The sequence below is a fragment of the Pangasianodon hypophthalmus genome, chromosome 27 (assembly GCF_027358585.1).
Source record: "Pangasianodon hypophthalmus isolate fPanHyp1 chromosome 27, fPanHyp1.pri, whole genome shotgun sequence".
NCBI classification, from domain to species: domain Eukaryota; kingdom Metazoa; phylum Chordata; class Actinopteri; order Siluriformes; family Pangasiidae; genus Pangasianodon; species Pangasianodon hypophthalmus.
The window spans coordinates 19,673,716-19,695,722 of NC_069736.1; the positions used below are offsets into that span (position 1 = coordinate 19,673,716).

Here is a 22,007-nt window from a genome sequence, read left to right on the forward strand (position 1 = left end):
TAATAGAAAATCATCTGCATACAGGAGAAGTTTATGCTCCGTCTTACCCCCAGAGACTCCTTAGATCTGCCCTTATAATTTGCAGCCAAATTTTCCCAGAAAACTCTACACAGTAAAAGTGAGAGGGGCAACACTGGCCCATTCAGCATCAAGAGAAACTGCTGTAATTGGGACATTCACAGATTAATTTAACCAGATTAGATGTAACAACCATCTCATGTTGTCAGCTGAGGACCTGTTTTTAATAAAACCAACTTGATATCTATGTATAATACTTGGGAGTACTTCCTCTAACATCTTTGCAAGTAACTTGATTAGAATTTTGCAATTTCATGTTAAAAAGGCTAATGAGGCTAAAATTTGCAGGAACTGTATTATTCCTTATATTAGTCAAAGATTATTATCTTTTTTAAAGGAATATCGTATCTATGCCTCATCACAATGGTTGTATTTTACTGTGTCAGTGTCATTTCAAGCAAAACAGGAAAGATTTCATCCTAATGCTGGGCAACTTCAATGCCAAAGTGGGAGAGGATGAGACTGGAAGACTTGGGGAAACATGGGTTAGGAGAAAGGAAAATGGTGAGCTTTTCAGCAGCTTCTGTGCCTTCAACAACATTGTTATCAGGGGAACAGTCTTTCTACATAAGAGAGTATACAAGGCCACATGGATCTCACCAGATCACCGTACAGAGAACCAGACTGACCATGTCAGGCATCGGTCAGAAATTCAGAAGTATGTCCAATTGAAAAGAGGAGCTGATGTTGCCTCAGACCACCATCTTCTGATAGCAAAACTCAGGTTAAACTGAAGAACCTCACCACAACCACAGCATAGACCAGCACAAGATTCAATACTGACATACTCTTACACAAGCATGTAGCAGAACAGTTTCAGATCTGTCTTTCTTAAGACAAGGAAGAATACTGCCTTCACCACAGGTGGCAATGCATGAAGAAGGCATAGACACAAGCATGTAAGGAAATGGACTGAAGAAAGAAAATATAGCATAAAAAATATATCACAGCAGACATATTACCGAAGATACAAATCAGGAAACAAAAGAAATTGGTCCTGATCAACAGCCATACCAGGCTGAGGCACAGAAACAGTATAAAGAGACAAACAAGGAAGTGAGGAAAAGTGTAAGGAAAGACAAAAAATAATTACTTTAACGGTAAATTGCTTTATAATTTTTATTTTCAAAGATTAAAAGTAGTTCATTTTAATATTGCATTTTAATAAAGTCATTCCCTAAAATGATTTTTAAATAAACAGCCTGAGATAGGGTTAGGGTTGGGATTAGGAAGGAATATTATGGAATGTCCCATAATGCTCATTATTACAGCACACTTTTACAAAACATTTCAGGAATGTTATTTTTGTCTAATCCATTAATAAACAGTATGCAGATGTTCTCTGTTTGCTGCTGAGAAGTTTTCAGGATGTTTATTCCATTTTCTCTTCTCAGGATGCTTACTGTTACTGTCTGTAGTAAGAGGTGTCTTCTCTGGCTAAATGAAACTCAAAACAGGATACATGTGAGTAGCAAGTGAGTAAGTAAGTAGCAAGTGAGTAACAAGCGGTGGTTAATTTAAAGTGTGGAGATTTATCAAATAGCTTAGCTCCTTTATATTCTACAGGAAACCCATAAGAGGAGATTTGAGGAGATTCGGTTTGTTGTTTGAAGACCTGGTTAAGTCTGGCTGAGTTAGTGGTGCGCTCTATGGATTGGGTCGAACCTCAGCGTAGTTCTTGATCACCTGTGAGAAGCGGATCACTTTCATGTTGCTGGTTTTGGGTTTGAAGTCCTGCCACAGGTACTCAGGTGAGAGCACCTTGGTGGGTTTGTTGTACAGGAAGTACTTATTCAGGTGAGACTCCTCCTGCCATGCCGCTTCAATCTTATTGGCTCGGTCAATGTCCAGCTGTATGCGGCATGTCTTTGTCAGCTTGAGTACATTGTCAGTGCGTCCTCCGATCACCGCTCCTCCATAGTAATAGTCTCCCTCCTCTGGGGGGATGAAGGCCACAGATTCGGGACGCCTCTCATATGGGAATTGTGGGCGAGGGGTTCCGAAATACCCAGGGTGCAGCACAGCAATTATATCAGCCAAAGTCTCTGCCCCCCAGTGCCCATAGAATTTGGTGTCAACATCGAGACTGAAGATGTAGTCAGCCTCATTGATAAGCTGTTGCTCAATGAGCTTTTCAATCATCTCCATCCTGCGCAGTGTTATTTCCTGCCAGCGGTTTGAGCTAGCTGTTTTTATCTTGGTCAACTGATGCCCCGCCCCCAGCGTTACTATAGGAACCTCATCCGGGCGATCCGTAAACAGGAAATAATGCACACGGTAACCCACCATGAAGTTCTGCTCTGCCGACTCCAGAAAATCCTTCAAGAAACGCACATACCTGTAGGACATATAAATATGTAATCAGTTCATTAATCATAAAGTTTTTAAAGAGACTGAGAGCATGACTGCAGGAAACAGATGAATATCTGCAGTATTGCTGAAACAAATAACAACTACTCCTCTCAGTGAAAAACAATTGTTCAGTGATTGTTTCTGTTTGACATGGTCTCACAATTCCAAATAATTCAGGGTTTCCCAAACCTTTTGGGCAAACAAAGAAATAAGGACAGGGTTAGATCTGATCACGTAAACAGCACTGTCAGGTTCCATGGTCTGAGCATCACAATCTGAGAGTCAGGGTCCAGTAATCAGGGACCGAGTGTCACGGCTTGACCATCAAACAGCAGTTCAACAGTCAGTGTCAGGTTCAGGTGTTACTGTGTGGTGACCCCAAGGCCATCTGCTTTCTGTGGTTTTGTTTCTTGGGTGTGTTTTTTAAGTGTACAGGTGTGTCAGAAGGTGCTGGGTTCTAATCCATCGTTGATGAAGTGCACTGGTGCGCAGTGTGTCTCAGCCTCCTCTCCTAGATAGGGGCCATTCATTTTTGTATTGCTTGCCACACAACATACATGCCACACTATTTTCACTCCTAACAACACCCTGAAACTATTGATGACTGATTTAGTGATAAATTTATACATTTATAAGTTTAAATCTTATATCACGTATTTATATATTTCTGTAAAGCTGCTTTGTGACAATGGCCATTGTTAAAAGCGCTATACAAAAAAAATTACATTGAACTGAATTGATACGACCCATCTCATTCTGTTGTTGGGGTTGGAGAGTCACAATCCAATTGTCAGGATCCAAGCATCAGGATCAGAGCATCTTGGTTTGAATGTTACAGTTTGTGTGTCACCGATCGAGCGTCATGGTCCAACTGTCACAGTCTGAGCACCACAGTCCATACATCAAAGTTCACTTGTCAGGATTGGATCATCAAGGTCTGAGCATCAAAGTCCAGGGTCCAGTGATCAGAGTCCGATAATCATGTCCTGATTGTCACAGTCCAAACTTCAGAGTCAATTCATCAGAGTCCAAGTGTCACATTCGAGTCACATGGTGGAGTTATGGTCCGAGCATCAGGGTCCAATTGTCAGGGTCCAAGCATCATGGTCTGAGCATCACAGCCCGAGTGTAACAGTTGAAGCATCAGGATCTGAACATCACAGTTCGAGTGTCAGTGTTCAATTTTCAGGGTCCAAGCATCACCCGAAGGTCCCACGCTAACATCGAATATATCAGACATCCAATATGTTCTGAAGTTTGTGAAACATTGAAATGGACTCATTATTGTAGCAAGAGTGTGAGGTGTGACCAGCCTGCCAGTGCTGTTTACAATATACATTGTCCATGATGCTGAATGACGCCACTGCTTTAATTATAGACTGTGGCAAACAGACACACACACTGATCAGTCTAAAAAGACAAAGTAACAAATGTTAAGTGTGACTAAAATGCACAGCACAACTTCAAGTGAAGCGAAGTGTAATAACAGCATTAGCCTCATTGATTACAGCGAGTGATTCTTACTGTTACCCACAATGCACTGTGTGTGATACAAGTAATGACATACTTCCCCAGTGCGAACACTGTGGCTGCAATGGTGACATTCTTTTGTAAGTAAATGGCGTCAATCACAGACAGATCAAACGTTCCTTCCCAAACGATTGGCGCTAACCATGGGGTCAATGTGGCAACATCCGACCGACTGACAACACACACACACACACACAAACATTTAGACATTGACAGTTATCATTATTTTAGATGTCTACCACAGTATATTGTAGTTGAAATTAAATAATAAATATAAACACAACGTGCAGACTTTCAGCTTTAATCTGAAGGAATTTACATCCAAATCAAAACTGTACATGCATACACTGAATGGTGTAGGAATTACACCACTTTTTATATGTGGTCCTGCCCCCGCTGTTTTTTAAGGACCAAAAATAACTGGACAATTGGCAGCTCAGCTGTTCCATGGCCAGGTGTGTGTTATTCTCTCATATTTTCACTTAATGTAAGCAGATAAAAGGTCTAGAGTTGATTTCAACAATAATAAGACATCATCAGGTTGAATTTTGAAGTCTATAGGACTATTTATCTGTTCATTGGACGGTGCTTCACAGTATATATATACATACATATATATAATATTATGGCCACACACAGTATATATGTAGTGGAGGTAAATAAGGTTTAGTTTAAGCTCAATAAGCTCCACTGTTGTGAGAACATTCACACAGACACACAAACACACACACACACACCCACCTATTAGTCACTCCTGGCTGGTTATATTTAAGTCTAAAGAAGGAAAAATAGAGTAAAATGAATGATTAAGTAACATATTTGCTCACAGTGACAGGAGAATGTAGTTAGTTTAGTTAGTTAGTTTAGAATGTAGTTTAGTTTTGTCTCCATAAAAAAATTTAAAGTAAAAAGATTTTATTTCAGTCTCTGAGTGAAAAGTAGTTACAGGTCTTAGTACAGTTAGTAAAGTTACGGTTACAATGGAATTAACCCACAAAGACTGAATTGCAAGTGTGTGTGTGTATGTGGGTGTGTGAGTGTGAGTGTGTGTTTGTGTGGTGTTTGTGTGCATGCGTGTGAGTGTCTGTGAATGTGTGTCTTCTTACCCCTCAGGAAAGCGTAAATCTGTATTCATTTTTTGTTTTTTTCCCCTGAAAGATAAAGAGGCACAGAATTAAGGGTTTATTATTTAATGTACATATTTATCACATATAAATATATGTGAATATTTATATACATTAAATAATAAACAATAAAAAATTAGAGCAGAGAAATGTAACAGATAAACAGAGAGATTCATAGCACATTAAGGGGGACTGGATGAGACCTGCAGCGGATCTACAGCTGTCCTCATGTAGCCTTCACCACATCCACATCCACATTCCTGTCCACATCCATATCCCTGTAACTTTCCACATCCACATTCCTGTCCACATCCATATCCCTGTAACTTTCCACATCCACATTCCTGTCCACATCCATATCCCTGTAACTTTCCACATTCACATCTATACCTTTATTGATCCCCCTTAGGGACAATTCAAGTTGACATAGCAGCACAAGTAGGAGGAGTAATATCAAAGAAAGGAAAAGAATTTCACTATTAGAGACTTTCACAGATATTCAGAAACGTCTCCAGGTTACGCATGTAAACATGGTTCCCCGAGGGAATGAGACGCTGCGTCGAAACGCTATGGGAACGCCTTCAGCATGACCGCGCTCTGAATAACGTGTAATCAGTCCAATGGATGGGCGAGATGTCACGGACGGGGTGACGTAGTGACCCGGAAGCATAAAAGCCCGAGCGGCAAACGCCGCGTTAGCTTCTGAGAAATGAGGCAAGCGCGGCATGGATGCCGGAAGTGTGGCACTGAGACGCAGCGTCTCGTTCCCTCGGGGAACCATGGTTACATGCGTAACCTGGAGACGTTCACCTTCAGGAACTCGGGCTGCGGCGAAACGCTATGGGAACGAGTATGCCCACGCCGCCAGACTTACAAATCCCTGCCTAGTGTGGAAAGGGCACAGCTCAAGGCAAAAGGACAGAAGAGCCGGGAGTGGCTCGCATATCCAGGCCGTAGAACCTAGCAAACGTCAGGGGCGTGGACCAACCCGCCGCGTTGCAGATGTCCTGCATGGACACACCTGCGAGAAAGGCCTTCGAGGCCGCCACACCTCGGGTAGAGTGAGCCTTGACCCCCAAGGGTGAGGGGAGACCAGAGGACTCATAAGCCAGGGAAATGGCCTCCACAATTGGTAGCAGAAAGTCCCCTCTTCGGGGGACCAAAGCATACAAGCAATTGGTCCGAGGGGGGCGTGGCAGGCCGCAATAGCCGCCACGTAGACCTTCAGGGTGGAGTGGGTCAGCCCTGCGGAGAGACGGGCCTGCAGGAACTCCAGCACTGTACCAATTGGGCAGTGAACAAGGTCGAGCTCGCGGTCTGGGAGGGTACGCAGGACCCATTGAGAACTCTACACGAAGGACTCTACAGTACGCAGGACCCATTGAGACACATTCGGCAGAAGTTTCCATGCTGCCAAATAGCTCACTAAGGGGATCAGCCTCTCGAGACTGACCTCTGGTACGGCGAGAGCAGCAGAAACCAGTCCTCGGAGCTGATCTGAGACACGACCTGTGTGACCGTGAGCATCTTGTACTTCAGTCGTGCGACTGAGAGGTTCAACTGCCGCAAGTCCAAAATGGGACTCAGCCCTCCACCCTTCTTGGGAACAATGAAGTACCGGCTGTAGAGCCCGGACTCTCTGTCACGAGGAGGGACCACCTCGATGGCCTCCTTCCTCAGGAGAGTGTGTACTTCCTGTTCCATTACCAGAGCCTGCTCGGGACCCACCAGAGTGGGAAGAACCCCGGAAAAGCGAGGCCGAGGAGAGCCGAACTGAATTCGATAGCCTCTCTCTACAGTACGCAGGACGCATGCTGCCAAACAGCCTCGCAGACCCGCTACGTTCCCGGGCGAGAACTGGGAGAAACGCTCGCCGGAGACCGCTGCGCCCTGAAGCACCATAGGTGGCAGGGTTGGCAGATCGACCTCCCAAGGGCACTGAGGCGAGACGGGCACCGTATAATGAGGTGTACACCGTCCCGCCCCAGAGGGGCCCGCCCTCGGAAGCCCTGGGCCCAAGGCGTCAGGGCTTCTTAGCTGTGGCCCTCCTTGACAAAAGAACGGTCCTCAGATCTGTCTTCGTGTCAGAGGGACTGGGCCCAGAGCGCTGCCGAGACTCCCAGTCCCGCCGCGGGGGAGCTCTGTTTCTGTGCCTCCCTGTGAGAGGAGGCAGTACATGGAGGGGGCTGCCCCCGCCCAGCAGCCCCACGAGCCAGAGAGCGGCGAGGGAGAAACCGCTGGAATGCCGCTGCCTGCGTACGAGCCTGCTGGTACCTGTCGACGATGGAGCTAACAGTGTCGCCGAACAGACCAGAGGGCACCAGCGGGGCGTCCATAAGAACGACCCTGTCCCTCTCTTTCATGTCGGACAGGGTCGGCCAGAGGTGTCTCTCTGCCGCCACCAGGACTGCCATAGACCGGCCGATAGCACGGGCGGTCTCCTTGGTGGCGCGGAGAGAAAGATCAGCGGCCCGCCTGAGCTCCGTCACAGTCTCAGACGGCATCTCCCCATGCTCATCCAGCTCCTTGAGCAGGTCGGCCTGGTACGCCTGTAACACCGCCATGGTGTGCAGACACGCACCAGCCTGACCCGCTGCCGTGTACACCTTGCCCACCAGCACTGAGGTGGTCCGCAGCGGCTTGGTGGGCAGCGCCGGAGCCTTCAGGGACGATGCTGCACCAGGGGACAGATAGCTAGCTAGCGTCTGTTCAACCCTGGGCATCGCCCTGTAACCAGACGTTAGCATAGTAAGAGGAGGTGGGACTGAATAAACGAGCCGAAAAAGGCCTCCTCCATGACCTCGACACCTCGGTGTGGAGGTCGGGGAAAAAAGGCAGTCTCCGGCTTGGAGGTGGCGGTTTACTGCACAGGAAGCGCTCACCTAGCTTCGACCCCTGCGGTTCAACCCGTGTTTCAGCGGGCCAGTCGATGCTAAGTTTAGCAGCCGCCTGCGAAACCACCTCCAGCAGCTCCTCATATTGAGGAGACTGCGGCAGATCAGAGTCGGCGCCCTCCACGTCAACCTCCTCGGAGGAAGACAGGCGGAGCGCCGGGCCCGCTCCCCGGGGGGAAGAAACCGCAGAGCGGGCTTCCGAACCCAGAGAGCGGACAGTGGATCTGGAGGGTGAGGAAGGAGAAACGAACGTCTCCATTCCCTCCGCCAGATCCATCTGCGAGCCCCACGAGTACAACCGCTGCTCTGCCTCGGCAGAAGCGGGGCCGGCACCGCGGTAACATAACGCGGACAGGGAGGAACACACAGCCTAAAACGCTGTCCGTTCTCGCCCCGTTTATGTTTCGTTTTGTTCTTGGCCTTAGGCATGCTGCAGACAACACAGAAAGACAAACAATAGACAGACAATATCACACAGAGCGCTTGCTGAATGACAGAAAGCTAGAGCGGCGTTTTATGGGCTTTTATGCTTCCGGGTCGCTACATCACCCCGCCCATGACGTCTCGCCCATCCATTGGACTGATTACACATGTTATTCAGAGCGCGGTCACGCTGAAGGCTTTCCCATAGCGTTTCGACGCAGCTCGAGTTCCCTCGGGGAAGTGTACAGTTCTCTTTCAGGAGAGTTTCTTAACACTTTAATTACTCAGAAAGTACTCAGAAAATGCAAAATGAACAAACAAAAACAAAAATCTAATAATTTTTTTAAAAAGAGAAAAATGTATGTACCTTGCTGTAAAATATAAAGTAAATACCAGAGGCGGTAAAACTTTGTTTGATCTACTTGCTACAAAATATTTGAATGTTTGTGTCCTTTCTGGAGATCTTCAGGATATGAACAGGAAAACATTATCCATGCATCACAGTGGATCACGTTATCAATGATTCATCTGCTGTTAGGGCTGATAAAAGGCAAATGAGGTGGAAGGAATAGTGTCTAGAGTTTTGAAGACACAGGAACATACGAAAGTTTGAGGAAAGCACTGTGCATGCACTGCAGTCAGAGTCTGAAACTCATTCAAAAAAGGGCAAAAGAAACAACTGAATGTTTGCTTTAGATGTCTATTCTCTGGCTATGATGCATCTGTGGTTAAATCAGCACAGCGAGTCCCCTGCTTTACAAACCAAATAACAGCAACACACACTCTCAGAGATGTTCATGTAGACTTGTCTCTGTGAAACACACAAAATCCCCCACGTACACAATCATGCTGCCGCTGTATTCAATATGGAGCAAAGTGACATGAGAATCAGCAATACTAATGTATTCATAAACATGGTATTAGCTTCCACTGTTATGCTGATGACACACAGTTGTATGTTTCAGCAAAGCCAGATGACAGACACCAGCTTAATAAAGTTGAGGAATGTGTAAAGGACATTAGAAACTGGATGCTTATTAACTTCCTTTTGTTTAATTCTGACAAAACAGAAGTACTTGTACAGCTAGAAGTAAACTTTCTGATTACATATTAACTCTGGATGGCCTTTCTGTTTCATCATGTGCAGCAGTAAAAGACCTTGGTGTGATTATTGACTACCGTCTTTCATTTGAAGCTCATGTAGATAATATAACTAGGATCGCCTTCTTTCATCTCAGAAATATTGATAAGAAATATACTGTCACTACACGATGCAGAAAAATTAGTTCATGCTTTTGTTACCTCTAGGTTGGATTATTGTAATGCCTTACTGTCTGGATGCTCCAGTAAACAAGCTGCAGTTAGTCCAGAATGCAGCAGCGAGAGTCCTTACTAGAACCATAAGATATGACCACATCACCCCTATCTTATCCCAATCAAATTTCGTATTGATTATAAAATACTACTATTGACCTATAAAGCATTAACTGGTCTCACACCACAGTTCTCTTACAAAGCCCCACAGTTATGGAACAGCCTTCCACTTAGTAAGATAAGATAAGATAAGATAAGATACTTTATTGATCCCACAGTGGGGAAATTCACTTATCACAGCAGCTCACATACAGTTAAAGTGCAGGAAGAAAGAAAAGGAAGGAAGAAAGAAAAGTTAAAACTATAAAACTATATATGAACCCTTAGGAATAATAAAATAAATAAAATTATATAAAATTTATAAAAATATTGCACAGATGAATATCACAGTAATGCAGTGTTGTAAGAAATAAAATTATATAAAATTATAAAATATTGCACATTTGAACGTTACAGTAATGCGGTGTTGTAAAGTCTGACAGCCACTGGTATGAATGACCTGCGGTAGCGCTCCTTCCTACACTGGGGGTGTAGCAGTCTGCTGCTGAAAGAGCTACACAGGGTCTCCACAGTGTGAGAGGTGTTGTTCATAATAGATGTCAGCTTGGCTAACATCCTCCTTTCACCCACCACCTCCACAGAGTCCAGTGGGCAGCCCAGGACAGAGCTGGCTCTTCTAACCAGCTTGCACAGTCTGTTCCTGTCCCGCTCTGCACTGCCTCCCACCCAGCAGACTACAGCGTACAGAATTGCGGAGGCCACCACAGTATCGTAAAATGTCCTAAATAATGTCCTGCACACTCCAAAGGACCCTAGTCTCCTCAGCAGGTGGAGGCGACTCTGGCCCTTCTTGTACAGAGCATCAGTGTTATCCAGCCAGTTCAGTCTATTGTTTAGGTGGACACCTAGGTACTTGAACCTATCTACCAACTCAATGTCCAAGCCCTTGATGGTCACTGGTATGTGGTGCGTTGTTCTCCTTCTCCGGAAGTCAATCACCATCTCCTTCGTCTTGCTGGTGTTCAAGTGCAAGTGGTTACACTCACACCAGCCAACAAAGTCCTTGATGACGTCCCTGTATTCCTGTTCATTCCCATCAGATACACATCCAACAATGGCTGTATCATCTGAGAACTTTTGGAGGTGGCAGGTGTTGGTGTTATAACTGAAGTCCGAAGTGTACAGTGTGAAAAGGAACGGGGAGAGCACCGTGCCCTGTGGAGCCCAGGTGTTGCAGACTACCACCTCATACACACAGTCACGCAACCTTACATACTGTGGTCTGTTGGTTAGGTAGTCAATTGTCCATGCAGCCAGGTGATCATCCACCCCCGACCGCTCCAGTTTCCCACGCAGCAGTGCTGGCTTTATCGTGTTGAAAGCACTGGAAAAGTCAAAGAATATGACTCTCACAGTGCTCCCGGTGGTCTCCAGGTGAGTCAGTGCCCGGTGCAGCAGGTAGATCACTGCGTCGTCCACACCGATGCGAGGCCGATATGCAAACTGCAGTGGGTCGAGCACTGTGCTTGCTAAGGAACGGAGGTGACAGAGGATGATCCTCTCCATGGTCTTCATCAGGTGGGAGGTTAAGGCAACAGGTCTGAAGTGGTTCAGCTCCCTGGGGTATGCAGTCTTTGGTACTGGAACCACACAGGATGTTTTCCACAGGATTGGGACCTTCTCCAGGCTGAGGCTCAGATTAAACATGTACCTGACTACCCCACATAGCTGGTCCGCACAGTCCCTGAGCAGTCTGAGGCTGATTCCATCCGGCCCTGCAGCCTTCCTTGCCTTTATCTTCCTTAGTTCACACCTCACCTGATTCGTTGTTAAGGAGAGGGGGGTGAGGGAGGACTGAGATGAGTGTACAGGGGTGAAAGGTTGTGAAAGACTAGGGGGGACAGTGAGGGGAAGTGTAGTTAGGTGTAAGTGAGGTGGAGGTGAAGACAGTCTGGAGGGGGGGTGGTTGCTGGTCTGGAGTAGGGTGGAGAGGGAGAGCGCTGGGTGGGAGAGGAAGTGGGAACAGAGTCAAATCTGTTAAAAAACAGATTCAACTCATTTGCCCAGAGCTGATCACCATTTACTGATCCTCTCCCGCCACACTGACCATGCCCTGAGATGTTTTTCAGTCCTCTCCACACATCATGGACATTGTTTTGCGTTAGCCGCTCCTCCAGTTTCCTCCTGTAGCTGTCCTTACACCATCTCATCCTGTATTTGAGTTCCTTCTGAACTCTCTTAAGCTCCTCTTTGTCCCCTGAAGCAAAAGCCCTTTTCTTCTCATTTAGCAGGTATATGAGCTCAGGGGTCACCCAGGGTTTGTTAATAGAGAAACACCCTACCCTCCTGGATGGTACAGTATTCTCCACACAGAAATTTATGTAATCTGTAATGCAGTGGGTGAGACCATCAATGTCCTCGCCATGAGAGCTGCAGAGTGTCTCCCAGTTTGTAGTATCGAAACAGTCTCTCAGTCTCTCACTGGCCTCCTCGGACCAGATCTGCACATACTTTTTCTGTGGTCGTTCTCTCTTCACCCTGGGTGTGTATTCAGGAAGCAGACGGACGAGGTTGTGATCCGAACGGCCCAGCGGGGGTAGGGGGAAGGAGCTGTATGCGCCCTTTACATTTGCATACAGCAGGTCTAGTGTTTTATTGTCTCTGGTGTGGCACTGAACGTATTGTGTGAATGTGGGAAGAGTGGAAGATAGACAGGCATGGCTGAAGTCACCAGAGATGAGAAGGAGAGACTGCGGGTGCCGAGTCTGTAACTGAGTTACAACACTGTGTAATAGCTCACATGCAGCGGTGGCATTGGCTGAAGGAGGTACGTACACATTTATTGCGATGACGTGTGAAAACTCCCTCGGAAGGTAATATGGCCGAATGCTGACAGCGAGTAACTCAATGTCCTTGGTGCAGGGCTGTTCCTTAACACTGATGTGCGCTGGGTTGCACCACTTCTCGTTTAAAAACACCGCCAGGCCCCCTCCTTTCTTCTTACTGCTCTCTGCAACTTTCCTGTCCTCCCGTACAGTTTTAAAACCATCCAGAGTTACCAGTGAGTCCGATGTGAGATCATTCAGCCACGTCTCAGTAAAAAACATAAGACTGCACTCCCAGTATTCTCTCTGCAGCCAGGCTAGCTCATCCATCTTATTGGAGAGGGAGCGGACGTTTCCCATGATAATAGATGGTAAACATGGTTTATACCTCCATTTCCTCTCCTTGCGTTGCAGTCCTGCTCTGCAGCCTCTTCTCCTTCTCCGTATCTCTGAAGGAATCTCCGGTTTCTGCCCGTAGAGAAGTCCGGCGTGACTTAGAGCTAACAGTTGATCCCGGGTGTAAACAATGGAGCCGTGACTGAAGGGGTCACCCGAGGCAATTCCAAATAGTCCAAAAAAGAGTACAAGACATACTGCAAAAGTAGCCAGCTTGGACCCCTTAGTTGTGTAGTTGCATAGGGGTTTGATAAAGTGCATAAAAATACAAAAAACATGCCAAGAAACATTATAAGAAACCAAAAAAAGCAGAAAGGAAAGCAGAGCTACTGTGACTGGCTGCCACACGTGTGGCACCATCTTGGATTAGTGTTCGGGACTCAGACACAGTCTCGGCTGAAAACATATTTGTTTAGTCAAGCCTTTTGTGAATAGTTTTCTTAGGTACAGGGGCAGGTCTGGAGGGTTTCACAGGCATAGAGTGTTGTGGTGAACTGGGATGTTTGGATGCTGTCGCCCCCCCACTCTCACACGTTCACTCAGGTGTGTCGACGGTGGAGTGGCTGGAGCTTTATGTCCCAGGACTCCCTCATGTCTGTGTTAGCTTCTGGCTCTCCCTTTTAGTTATGCTGTCATAGCTAGTCTTGCCGGAGTCCCTGCTTGCTCTCTGCACGCAAAGTACATCGTGCTTAACCATTAGAGGACGAAAAGCTCACCTAATAATCTCTCTCTCTCTCTCTCTCTCTCTCTCATGCTAGTCCTGAGATACCATTGATCCTGACCCCTTCTGCTCTCTGGACCTGCCTGATGCCCTACTTCTGTTTGGACATCGCTTGCTGCTGCTGGGGGTGGCTCCACATGGACAGCCTGAAGATCATTGCGATTGCTGGGGATGGTGCAGCTTGGACAGTGGACAGTGGATAGGTTCAACAAAACACTCTTCATGTGAAAATTGTAATGAATTTCCTGGTTACACAACTGCACTATTTGTCCATGTAGTACACAGTTATAGAAGGGAATGATTTATAATCGCACTATCCAGTGCCACCCAGATGAGGATGGGTTCCCTTCTGAGTCTGTTTCCTCTCAAGGTTTCTTCTTCATATCGTGTCACAGAGTTTTTACTGAGAGTTTGTAGGGATAAATTCATATTATTCAAATTATTTGTGTAAAGCTGCTTTGTGACAATGTTCATGAGTAAAAGCACTATACAAATAAAATTGAATTGAACTGAAGTGCTCAGAGACATGGCTAAGGTAAAGATGGTTGAAACACAACTACCACTGAATAAAACTCACAAGCTGAAGCATCATGACTTTGAGACAGATTTTCGAGACAGATTTTCGAGAAAATCTTCGAGACAGATTTCTCGAAGGTTTGATGGACAGATGAAATGAGAGTGACTCTAGATAGACCAGACAGCTGGTCCTGTGGGTGGATCATTAATGAGCATAGAGTAGCAGTTCGAGCAAGGCACCGGCACGGTGGAGGAGGGGTACTGCTGTGGGCTGATATCATTAATTAAGAGCTAGGACTGAAAATCAACTCCCAAACCTACTGCCAGTTTCTAGAAGGCACTTTCTTCAAGCAGTGGTACAGGAGGTAGTCAGCAACATTCAGGAAGTTCATGATTTTTTATGCAGAACTATGCTCCATCGCATACATCAAGGTACATCACTGCTTGGCTAGCTAGCATCAAAGATGACAGAATGATGACCTGACCCCCTTCCTCACCTGACTTAAATCTTATTGAGAACTTCTGGACCATTCTCAAGCACGAGATTTACAATGAAGGAAGACAATTCACCTTGTTGAACAGCATTTGGGAGGCTGTGGTGGCAGCTGTCAGCTAAAATTGATCATGAACATATAAAGAAACTGACAGATTCATTGGATGGAATTGCATGGCAGTTATAGAAAAGAAGGATGGCTATATTCATCATTGAATAATTTTGAAGGGCCAAAACTGTTTTTTTTTTTGTTAATTATTTATGTCATTTTATGTTAGTTATTTGTTAAATAATATTTTAAATCTAAAGAACAAGTAAGTGAAAAAAGATTTGAAATTTAGTTGCTTAATAAGTGTACATGCTAATAATTTCCCCTGAGTAAGATAAATTTCATTTTTTCTTTGTTAAACATTGTATTTTGATGTGGAATAAACATTCAGGATCAGTGGAGACCATTGTATTTGTTCATCAATAAAATTAAGCTGAGAAATACCATTTACCTAAAAATTGTGCATGAAATGTAGTTTATTTTTTCTCTAACAGTATTATTCTCTATTTGTATCATGTTTTTACATTTGATTTCTGTTTTGACTTCGGTTTGTACTTGTTAATCATCTGCACCCATATTAACTCATGAGTTTCTAGTCTCTAATATTTTTGAGGTTGCAGTAACCTCGTATGCGATGCAATGTTTTCTTTTTATCACATCCTCAAGGTTTTAGTTTCTGATTTCTTGGCGCCATAAAAGAAACCAGTTTGAGGTAGCTGTATGTTGCACCTGCAGTCCAGTGACCTCATGTAACCCCATGTTTATTCCTCGTTTGTTAGATTGATATGATCCTCCTTTTTTCCCCATAACCAATCATATGCTAGAATTCTACAGTATATGAAATGATATATCTGTGATTTTAACTCAGTCTGTTATTTGAATTGCTCTTGTAGCAGATTCTCTGAAAGTATAGGGTTAGGGTGATTGAGCTTCTGGACTCTAATTCTCTCTGTTCTTCTTCAGGGTGAAAATTTCTCTGACACACACACACACACACACACACAGTACACAAACACACTACATACATGCTACACAAAACTCATAATCACATGGAGCTAGGGTAACATTCTACTGAATCACATCACTGTAAATGTATTGATGAGTTCATGAGTTAAATGAGTTTACGTAGTTGTGTAAATAGTGTACTCACACACTCGGGTTGCTCTCCAGCACATCATTCTCACCACTACTGAAAACACAAAGCACAACATCTTTGTTCAGTGCAATACAATCAAAACATAACAAGGACAATACAAGGACAAAACATACCATCAGAGACTGCACACAGTTCACACTAACCTCAACCCTAGCTGTTGCCTTAATAACTACCACATACGAAAAGTTTTCTTACAGCAGGTCTGTTTTAACCAGAAACTGCGCACCAGAGCTGATTGTGGATGTGAGACGCTGTAGGATCTCCAGCTGCCTCCTAAATGTTGAGAAGCTCTTCATCTTTGGTTAAAAGCTTTAAATCTAAAGAAACCAGTGAAGTGAGCACACATTTGCAGCTAACAAAACACAAAAATCTTGTACCTGAAGGAAATGAGAGGCTTTCTATTTATATTTCTGTGTGAGTTAAAGTACAAAAATACTTAGATATCAGTTTTTATTAAGGAAACCTGAGTGACTGCACACATGAGTTAGCTGTCGTTCCCTACACAGCTCTCTTCAGCAGGAAAGAAATAATGATAATAACAATAACGAAGGCATCATCACAACACATAAATAACTCATAGTATTTAAGTAACTTAAGTAATTAAGTAGCTCATAGTACATAGTGTGTGTGTGTGTGTGTGTGTGTGTGTGTGTGTGCGTGTTGCTCACCTGAGCCAGGTGAAAGTGAACCTGAAGGAAACAATCCTGAAAGGAAAATCACATTTAAAACTGAAATGAAAACCATCAATTGGCATCAAATGTCAATCAATATAATAATATTAGCACAGTTTTTAATCACACACACCCACACACACACACATACGCACACACATACACACACACACACACACACACACACACAAAACTCACTCAACATCAAACTCACAAAATCAGAACAATTAATAAACAAGTAAAATGTCACACTGTCTATCTATCTATCTATCTATCTATCTATCTATCTATCTCTGTCAGTCTATCCATGTAGCATATTGATGTTTAAACAAATCATCATAAATAAATTTTTAAGGAAGGAAAAAGCCACTCCTTCCTAGTCTTAAATCTGTGTATATGTGTGTGTGTGTGTGTGTGTGTGTGTGTGTATGCTCACTCCCTCACTGATCCTTTCCTTGTTCATTAGTAAATAAAGATGTAATCAGCAGTGGCTTGTGATTATAGATTTTGGTGTTGCAGGATGGCATTAATAACAACATTAATAATGACTTTAATGACAAACTAGCCTCAAACAGAATGAAGTGGAGAATTTATGACACGTGATTTATGCTACAGGCTAAAACCTGGAGAATGTTTAGAGTAACTCTGTAATAGACAGTTGAGAGTCGACAACACACAGTTGTCCAGCAGCTCGATCTCAGATATGTTAGACGTAACTGTGTTCAGCTTTGTTCCATACAGCAGGTGTGAAGAGCTAATATCATTATCCAGGGTTGCCAGGTTTCAGCAAAAGTTCCACCTCATCTACATCCTGAAAACCTCAGAAAGACCTGAAACTATCCACGAAAATTTGAGGATTGGAAAAGAGAGACATATTTTTCTTCTTTTTCTCTTTTTCTCCTTTGTGTGTTGAAACAAGGTCACTGTGGTGCACACGCATTTCTGATGTATGGACATTACCCACTCCATAATCCCCCTTTCCTTCTCTCTTCTATCTTCTACATCGTACAATAGAAATGGTTCTGTACATCATACACACACTGTCTGCTCTTACACTCTGCCTTTATTTGTGGAAATTTGTTACATTTATTTCACATTATTTGATATAAAACAGGATCTTGGCCTAAAGCTGGAGTGTTTATAAACTACCCCAATCTGGCAACCCAGTCATTACCTGTCCTGCCCTCTGCTCCGCCCCCGAGCGTGGGGCAGCGTGATTCCTGCCCCAATGGGCTTCTATCAGAGCGTGTTGCAGTTCCCATGTTTGACCACTAGGTGTAATAAAAACGCTGTGGAGGTGAATGGGGAAGTGAGCGCTCCCTTACACAATATCCTGAACACGAGCTAATCAGTGGAACAACGGAACATATTTATTTATTTATTTATTTAAATCACTTGTCACTCAAAAAATGTAATTATTATTTGAATGGAACTTAAATGTATAGAGTTGTGAAGACAAATGGACATAGTAGTAAATAAATAAATGCGTAGCCAATATTGCAGTCACAGATAAACCTTAACATTGGGTTTTATTATGACCGACATTCACATGTGTTGTAAAGCCTAAATTTAACCTGTATAATGTAGATTCGTTATTTACTATTATTTAATATTATATAGTAGTTAGACTTTGCAATATTTCACCTCACTTCCTTTTGTAATTATTTTTAGAATGTGCTCTTTCCCTTAGAGCTCTTTCTTCATCACTGCAACTGAATATCTGTTCCTTTTGGTTAAGCACACATCCTCCAAAGACACACTTTAAAAACACTGTATAAACACTAAATAAACACTGCTGACTGGTGCAAAAAAATATGACACACCTATTCTGTGGCATTGCTTACTTTGATTAAAGTCAGAGATTACAACATTAAAAGGGTTGCAAATGCCAAAGGAACAGTTTTAGTATTTTATATTTATTAACCCTAATGAATCCCCTTTATTGAACCTCAAGTAGAAAAAATTTAGATTTTTTTGGCAATTTTGGTTACTTTATGAAAACCCGTCAGTTAGCAGGTAAAAATTCAGGTAAAAATTCTGTCACATTGTGTAACTCCTTCTGTTAGTCCTTCACTCAGTAACAAAAAAGAGAAAGGCTGCCCTCAGGAGTGTGTGTGTGTGTGTGTGTGTGTGTGTGTGTGTGTGTGTGTGTGTGGGTGGGGGGGGTGGTTCATTAATCATTCACTCATCTTCAGTCTTCATTAAGTGCTTTATCCTGGTCAAGGTGGTGGTGGATCCGGAATGTATCACAGGAACACCGGGTATGACACCAGTAGGTCACTATTCACCACGCGCACACACATTCACACAGTCCCTCATGACTAGGGGTAAATAACTGTAGCCAATCTACCTACCAGCATTTTTTTGGACAGTGGGAAGAAACCAGAGAACCTGGAGGAAACCCATACGGACATGGGGAGAACATGTGAAAACCCACATATACAGTAACCAAAGCTCCGAATGGAACTGGGAGCTATACACTAAACTATAAACTATTCACTAAATTATAAACTATACACTAAACTATACACTAATCTATAAAGTACACATTAATCCATACACTAAACTATAAGCTATACATAAAACTATACACCAAATTATAAACTACACACTAAACTATACACTAAACTATAAATTATACACTAAACTACACACTAAACTATAAAATATACACTAAACTATACACTAATCACTAAACTATACGCTAAACTATAAACTATGTAATAAGCTATACACTAAACAATAAACAATACACTAAAATATACACTATATACTAACCTATACACTAAACTATATGCTACAATATAAATTATACACTAAACAGCAAACTCAACTATACACTAAACTACACATTATACACAAACTATACACTACAGTTAGCATCATTCGCATATGATTTTACAAGTGGTGAAAACCTACCTATATGATAAAATAGGCTATTCAAACAGTTCAAAAATTTATACAGGTTCTGTTTCCATACTGGTCTGAGAGAAACATCATTAACTCTATGTCCAGCTTCATCCCTTTCACCAGTAATAAATTACTCCATCTTGTAAAAGTGCTGCTGGTGTTTATTCCAGTGTTATTGCATTTCTAGCAGTTACGTTTTTTCTGAACATATTTTCCATTTTATATAAGTAAGAAAAAAAATCAACTACTGCACCTCTAAAGTGTCATATGATTTCAAAATAAATACACTCTTCCTGGAAGAGCTCAGAACTTGTTAGACAACGTACCTAACAAGCATCGTCATGAAGAGATCTGAGAAATTGCCAAAAATTTGAGATTGGGATGGAGGTTCACCTTCCAGCAGGACAATGACCTAACCCTAAACATACTGATAAAGCTACACTGGAGTGATTTAAAGGGAAACATTTAATTGTCTTCGAAAGGCTTAGTCAATGCTCAGACCTCAATCCAATTGAGAATCTGTGGCATGATTGCTGTACCCCCACACAACACAATGTGAAATGACAGAAAACTAAATATTAAATTTTTTGTTGGTATTTAATTTCAATAGTTGTACCTTTATTGTGTAGTTTAGTGAGGAAAATGTTTATTCTGAAAGTGTGATACAATCTAAGTCAGTTTGTTCAGTTCATTAATAGATGTGTGCATAATCAGTGTTGGGTTACACTTCCTGCTTTATTCACCTGACAGTGTTTTAGAGCACGCACAGTATTTTTTAAAATTATTAATATATTGCTGTATATTTACAGTGATTCCAATTTTTCTTTTTCTTTGATGTGTGATATCCTCTTTAAACACAGACATTTCAAACACATGCAGCAATTCTAGCTAATTATACACTGATTATAGTTTTTATGTAGTAACACAGGAAATAAAGAGTGTTAAAACTCAACATAACTGCAGGCTGGTTCAACACTAATCACAATTTCAACACTAACAACACTTTGGCTGCAACTCTGTCAATAAATAACAAAAAAAAAAAAAACTTCATCTGATTCTGACTTTAAACTGTAAACCCACAAGAACATTTAGAATATGTATAATAATAATAATAATAATAATAATAGTAACTTACCCGAGCAGAGCAATGGCAAATATTGCAAAAAGCAGGTAAAAATTGTGTCGCATTGTGTAATTCCTTCTGTTAGTCCTTCACTCGGCAATGAAAAAGAGGAAAGCTTCCCTCAGTGGTGTCGGTGTGGGGGGGTGGAGTTGAGTTGGGGGGGGGGGGGGTAGTGGCCATATCCAGTAGCTCCGTTTTTTTTAAAAAATAAACTATACACTAAACTATACACAAAATAATATACACTATACACTAAACTATATACTATACACTAAAATATACACTATTAAACTATAAACTATACACTTGTAATGCGGCAGGTGCCTTCTCAGGCAGATCCGCGGCCACCTGCACGGGCTTTTATAGCACGGCGAGCTCAGGTAGGTGATCCACATAAATGTGCCGCACCTGGCCATGCCTTTTTATAAGCCCTCTGATTGCCTCACTCACGATTGCATGCGGACATAGATCTGTGCTAGGTAACAGAGCCAGGTAACAGAGCAGCGCCATGCTACTCTGATTGGTAATTTTCGAAAACGTAAATTAGAGAAGAAAAATATTGAGGTTTAGAAAGGAAAGGAAAGGGAAAGAAAATATTGAGGGAAAGAAAGAAAAGGGCGCTCAGAACTAAAGAGGAAGTCAAGCAGGCAAAAAAAAAATAAAGAGGAGGATAGACTGAGAATCCTCACTCTGAGATAAATATTTGGCGTAATAAGTTAGAAATTGTTCCTTTCTAAACTATGTATATATATATATATATATATATATATATATATATATATATATATATATATATATATATATATATATATATATATATATATTACCACTCATATCAATAAATACATATTTTACACATTACGTAATGAAATGAAATATCCAAAATATCTAGCATCGTACCGTATGCAGGCCGCACTACGTGCGTCTTGCATAGCATAAACCATTAAATTGGATTCTTCCCCTGTAACACTCTACGCACAATATGCATTCATTAAGAAGCAACTAGATCTCTTTTCTTTTTAAGACAAAATGAAATAAGCAACAGGAGAATTAATCAGTGGATCACAGGCGACAGCTTTTCCCTCTCTTTGCAGCTTTTAATAAGAGGAAGACACAGTTGTACAGGCATGGTCGAGCAACAGCAAACAGGGTAATCAGAGGCGAGACAAAAGGCAGAGTAATCAGACAGGCGAATGGTCGCTGCAGGCAGCAAACAAACACGAAACGAGAGAGAACAGTCCAGGGTCAAACACAGTAATCCAATAACGAAGGTGGTAACGCTCAGAAATGTCAGCCAGGGAAAAACAAGACTTCGCAGAGAATGAATGTGAGGCCGAGGCTTAAGTAGTCCCGGTAACAAGCTGCAGGTGAG

General features: G+C 42.8%; 1 protein-coding gene across 2 annotated transcripts; it reads right to left on the bottom strand.

Moving 5' to 3' along the window:
- Positions 1 to 1,211: 1,211 nt before the first annotated feature.
- Positions 1,212 to 20,754, bottom strand: LOC113528687 (globoside alpha-1,3-N-acetylgalactosaminyltransferase 1). Of its 2 annotated transcripts, none has more exons than XM_026917322.3 (7): positions 20,648 to 20,754; positions 16,600 to 16,635; positions 15,926 to 15,964; positions 5,067 to 5,111; positions 4,702 to 4,734; positions 3,998 to 4,132; positions 1,212 to 2,416 (listed from the first exon to the last, which is right to left on the bottom strand). In XM_026917322.3, the coding sequence occupies exons 1-7, from the start codon at positions 20,698 to 20,700 to the stop codon at positions 1,726 to 1,728; spliced, it is 1,032 nt and encodes a 343-aa protein (XP_026773123.3). In that variant the 5' UTR covers positions 20,701 to 20,754; the 3' UTR covers positions 1,212 to 1,725. The 2 variants fall into 2 exon arrangements, with proteins under 2 accessions (XP_026773123.3, XP_026773124.3); XM_026917323.3 differs by having other exon boundaries at positions 1,213 to 2,416; positions 15,926 to 15,961.
- Between the last annotated feature and the right edge of the window lie 1,253 nt (positions 20,755 to 22,007).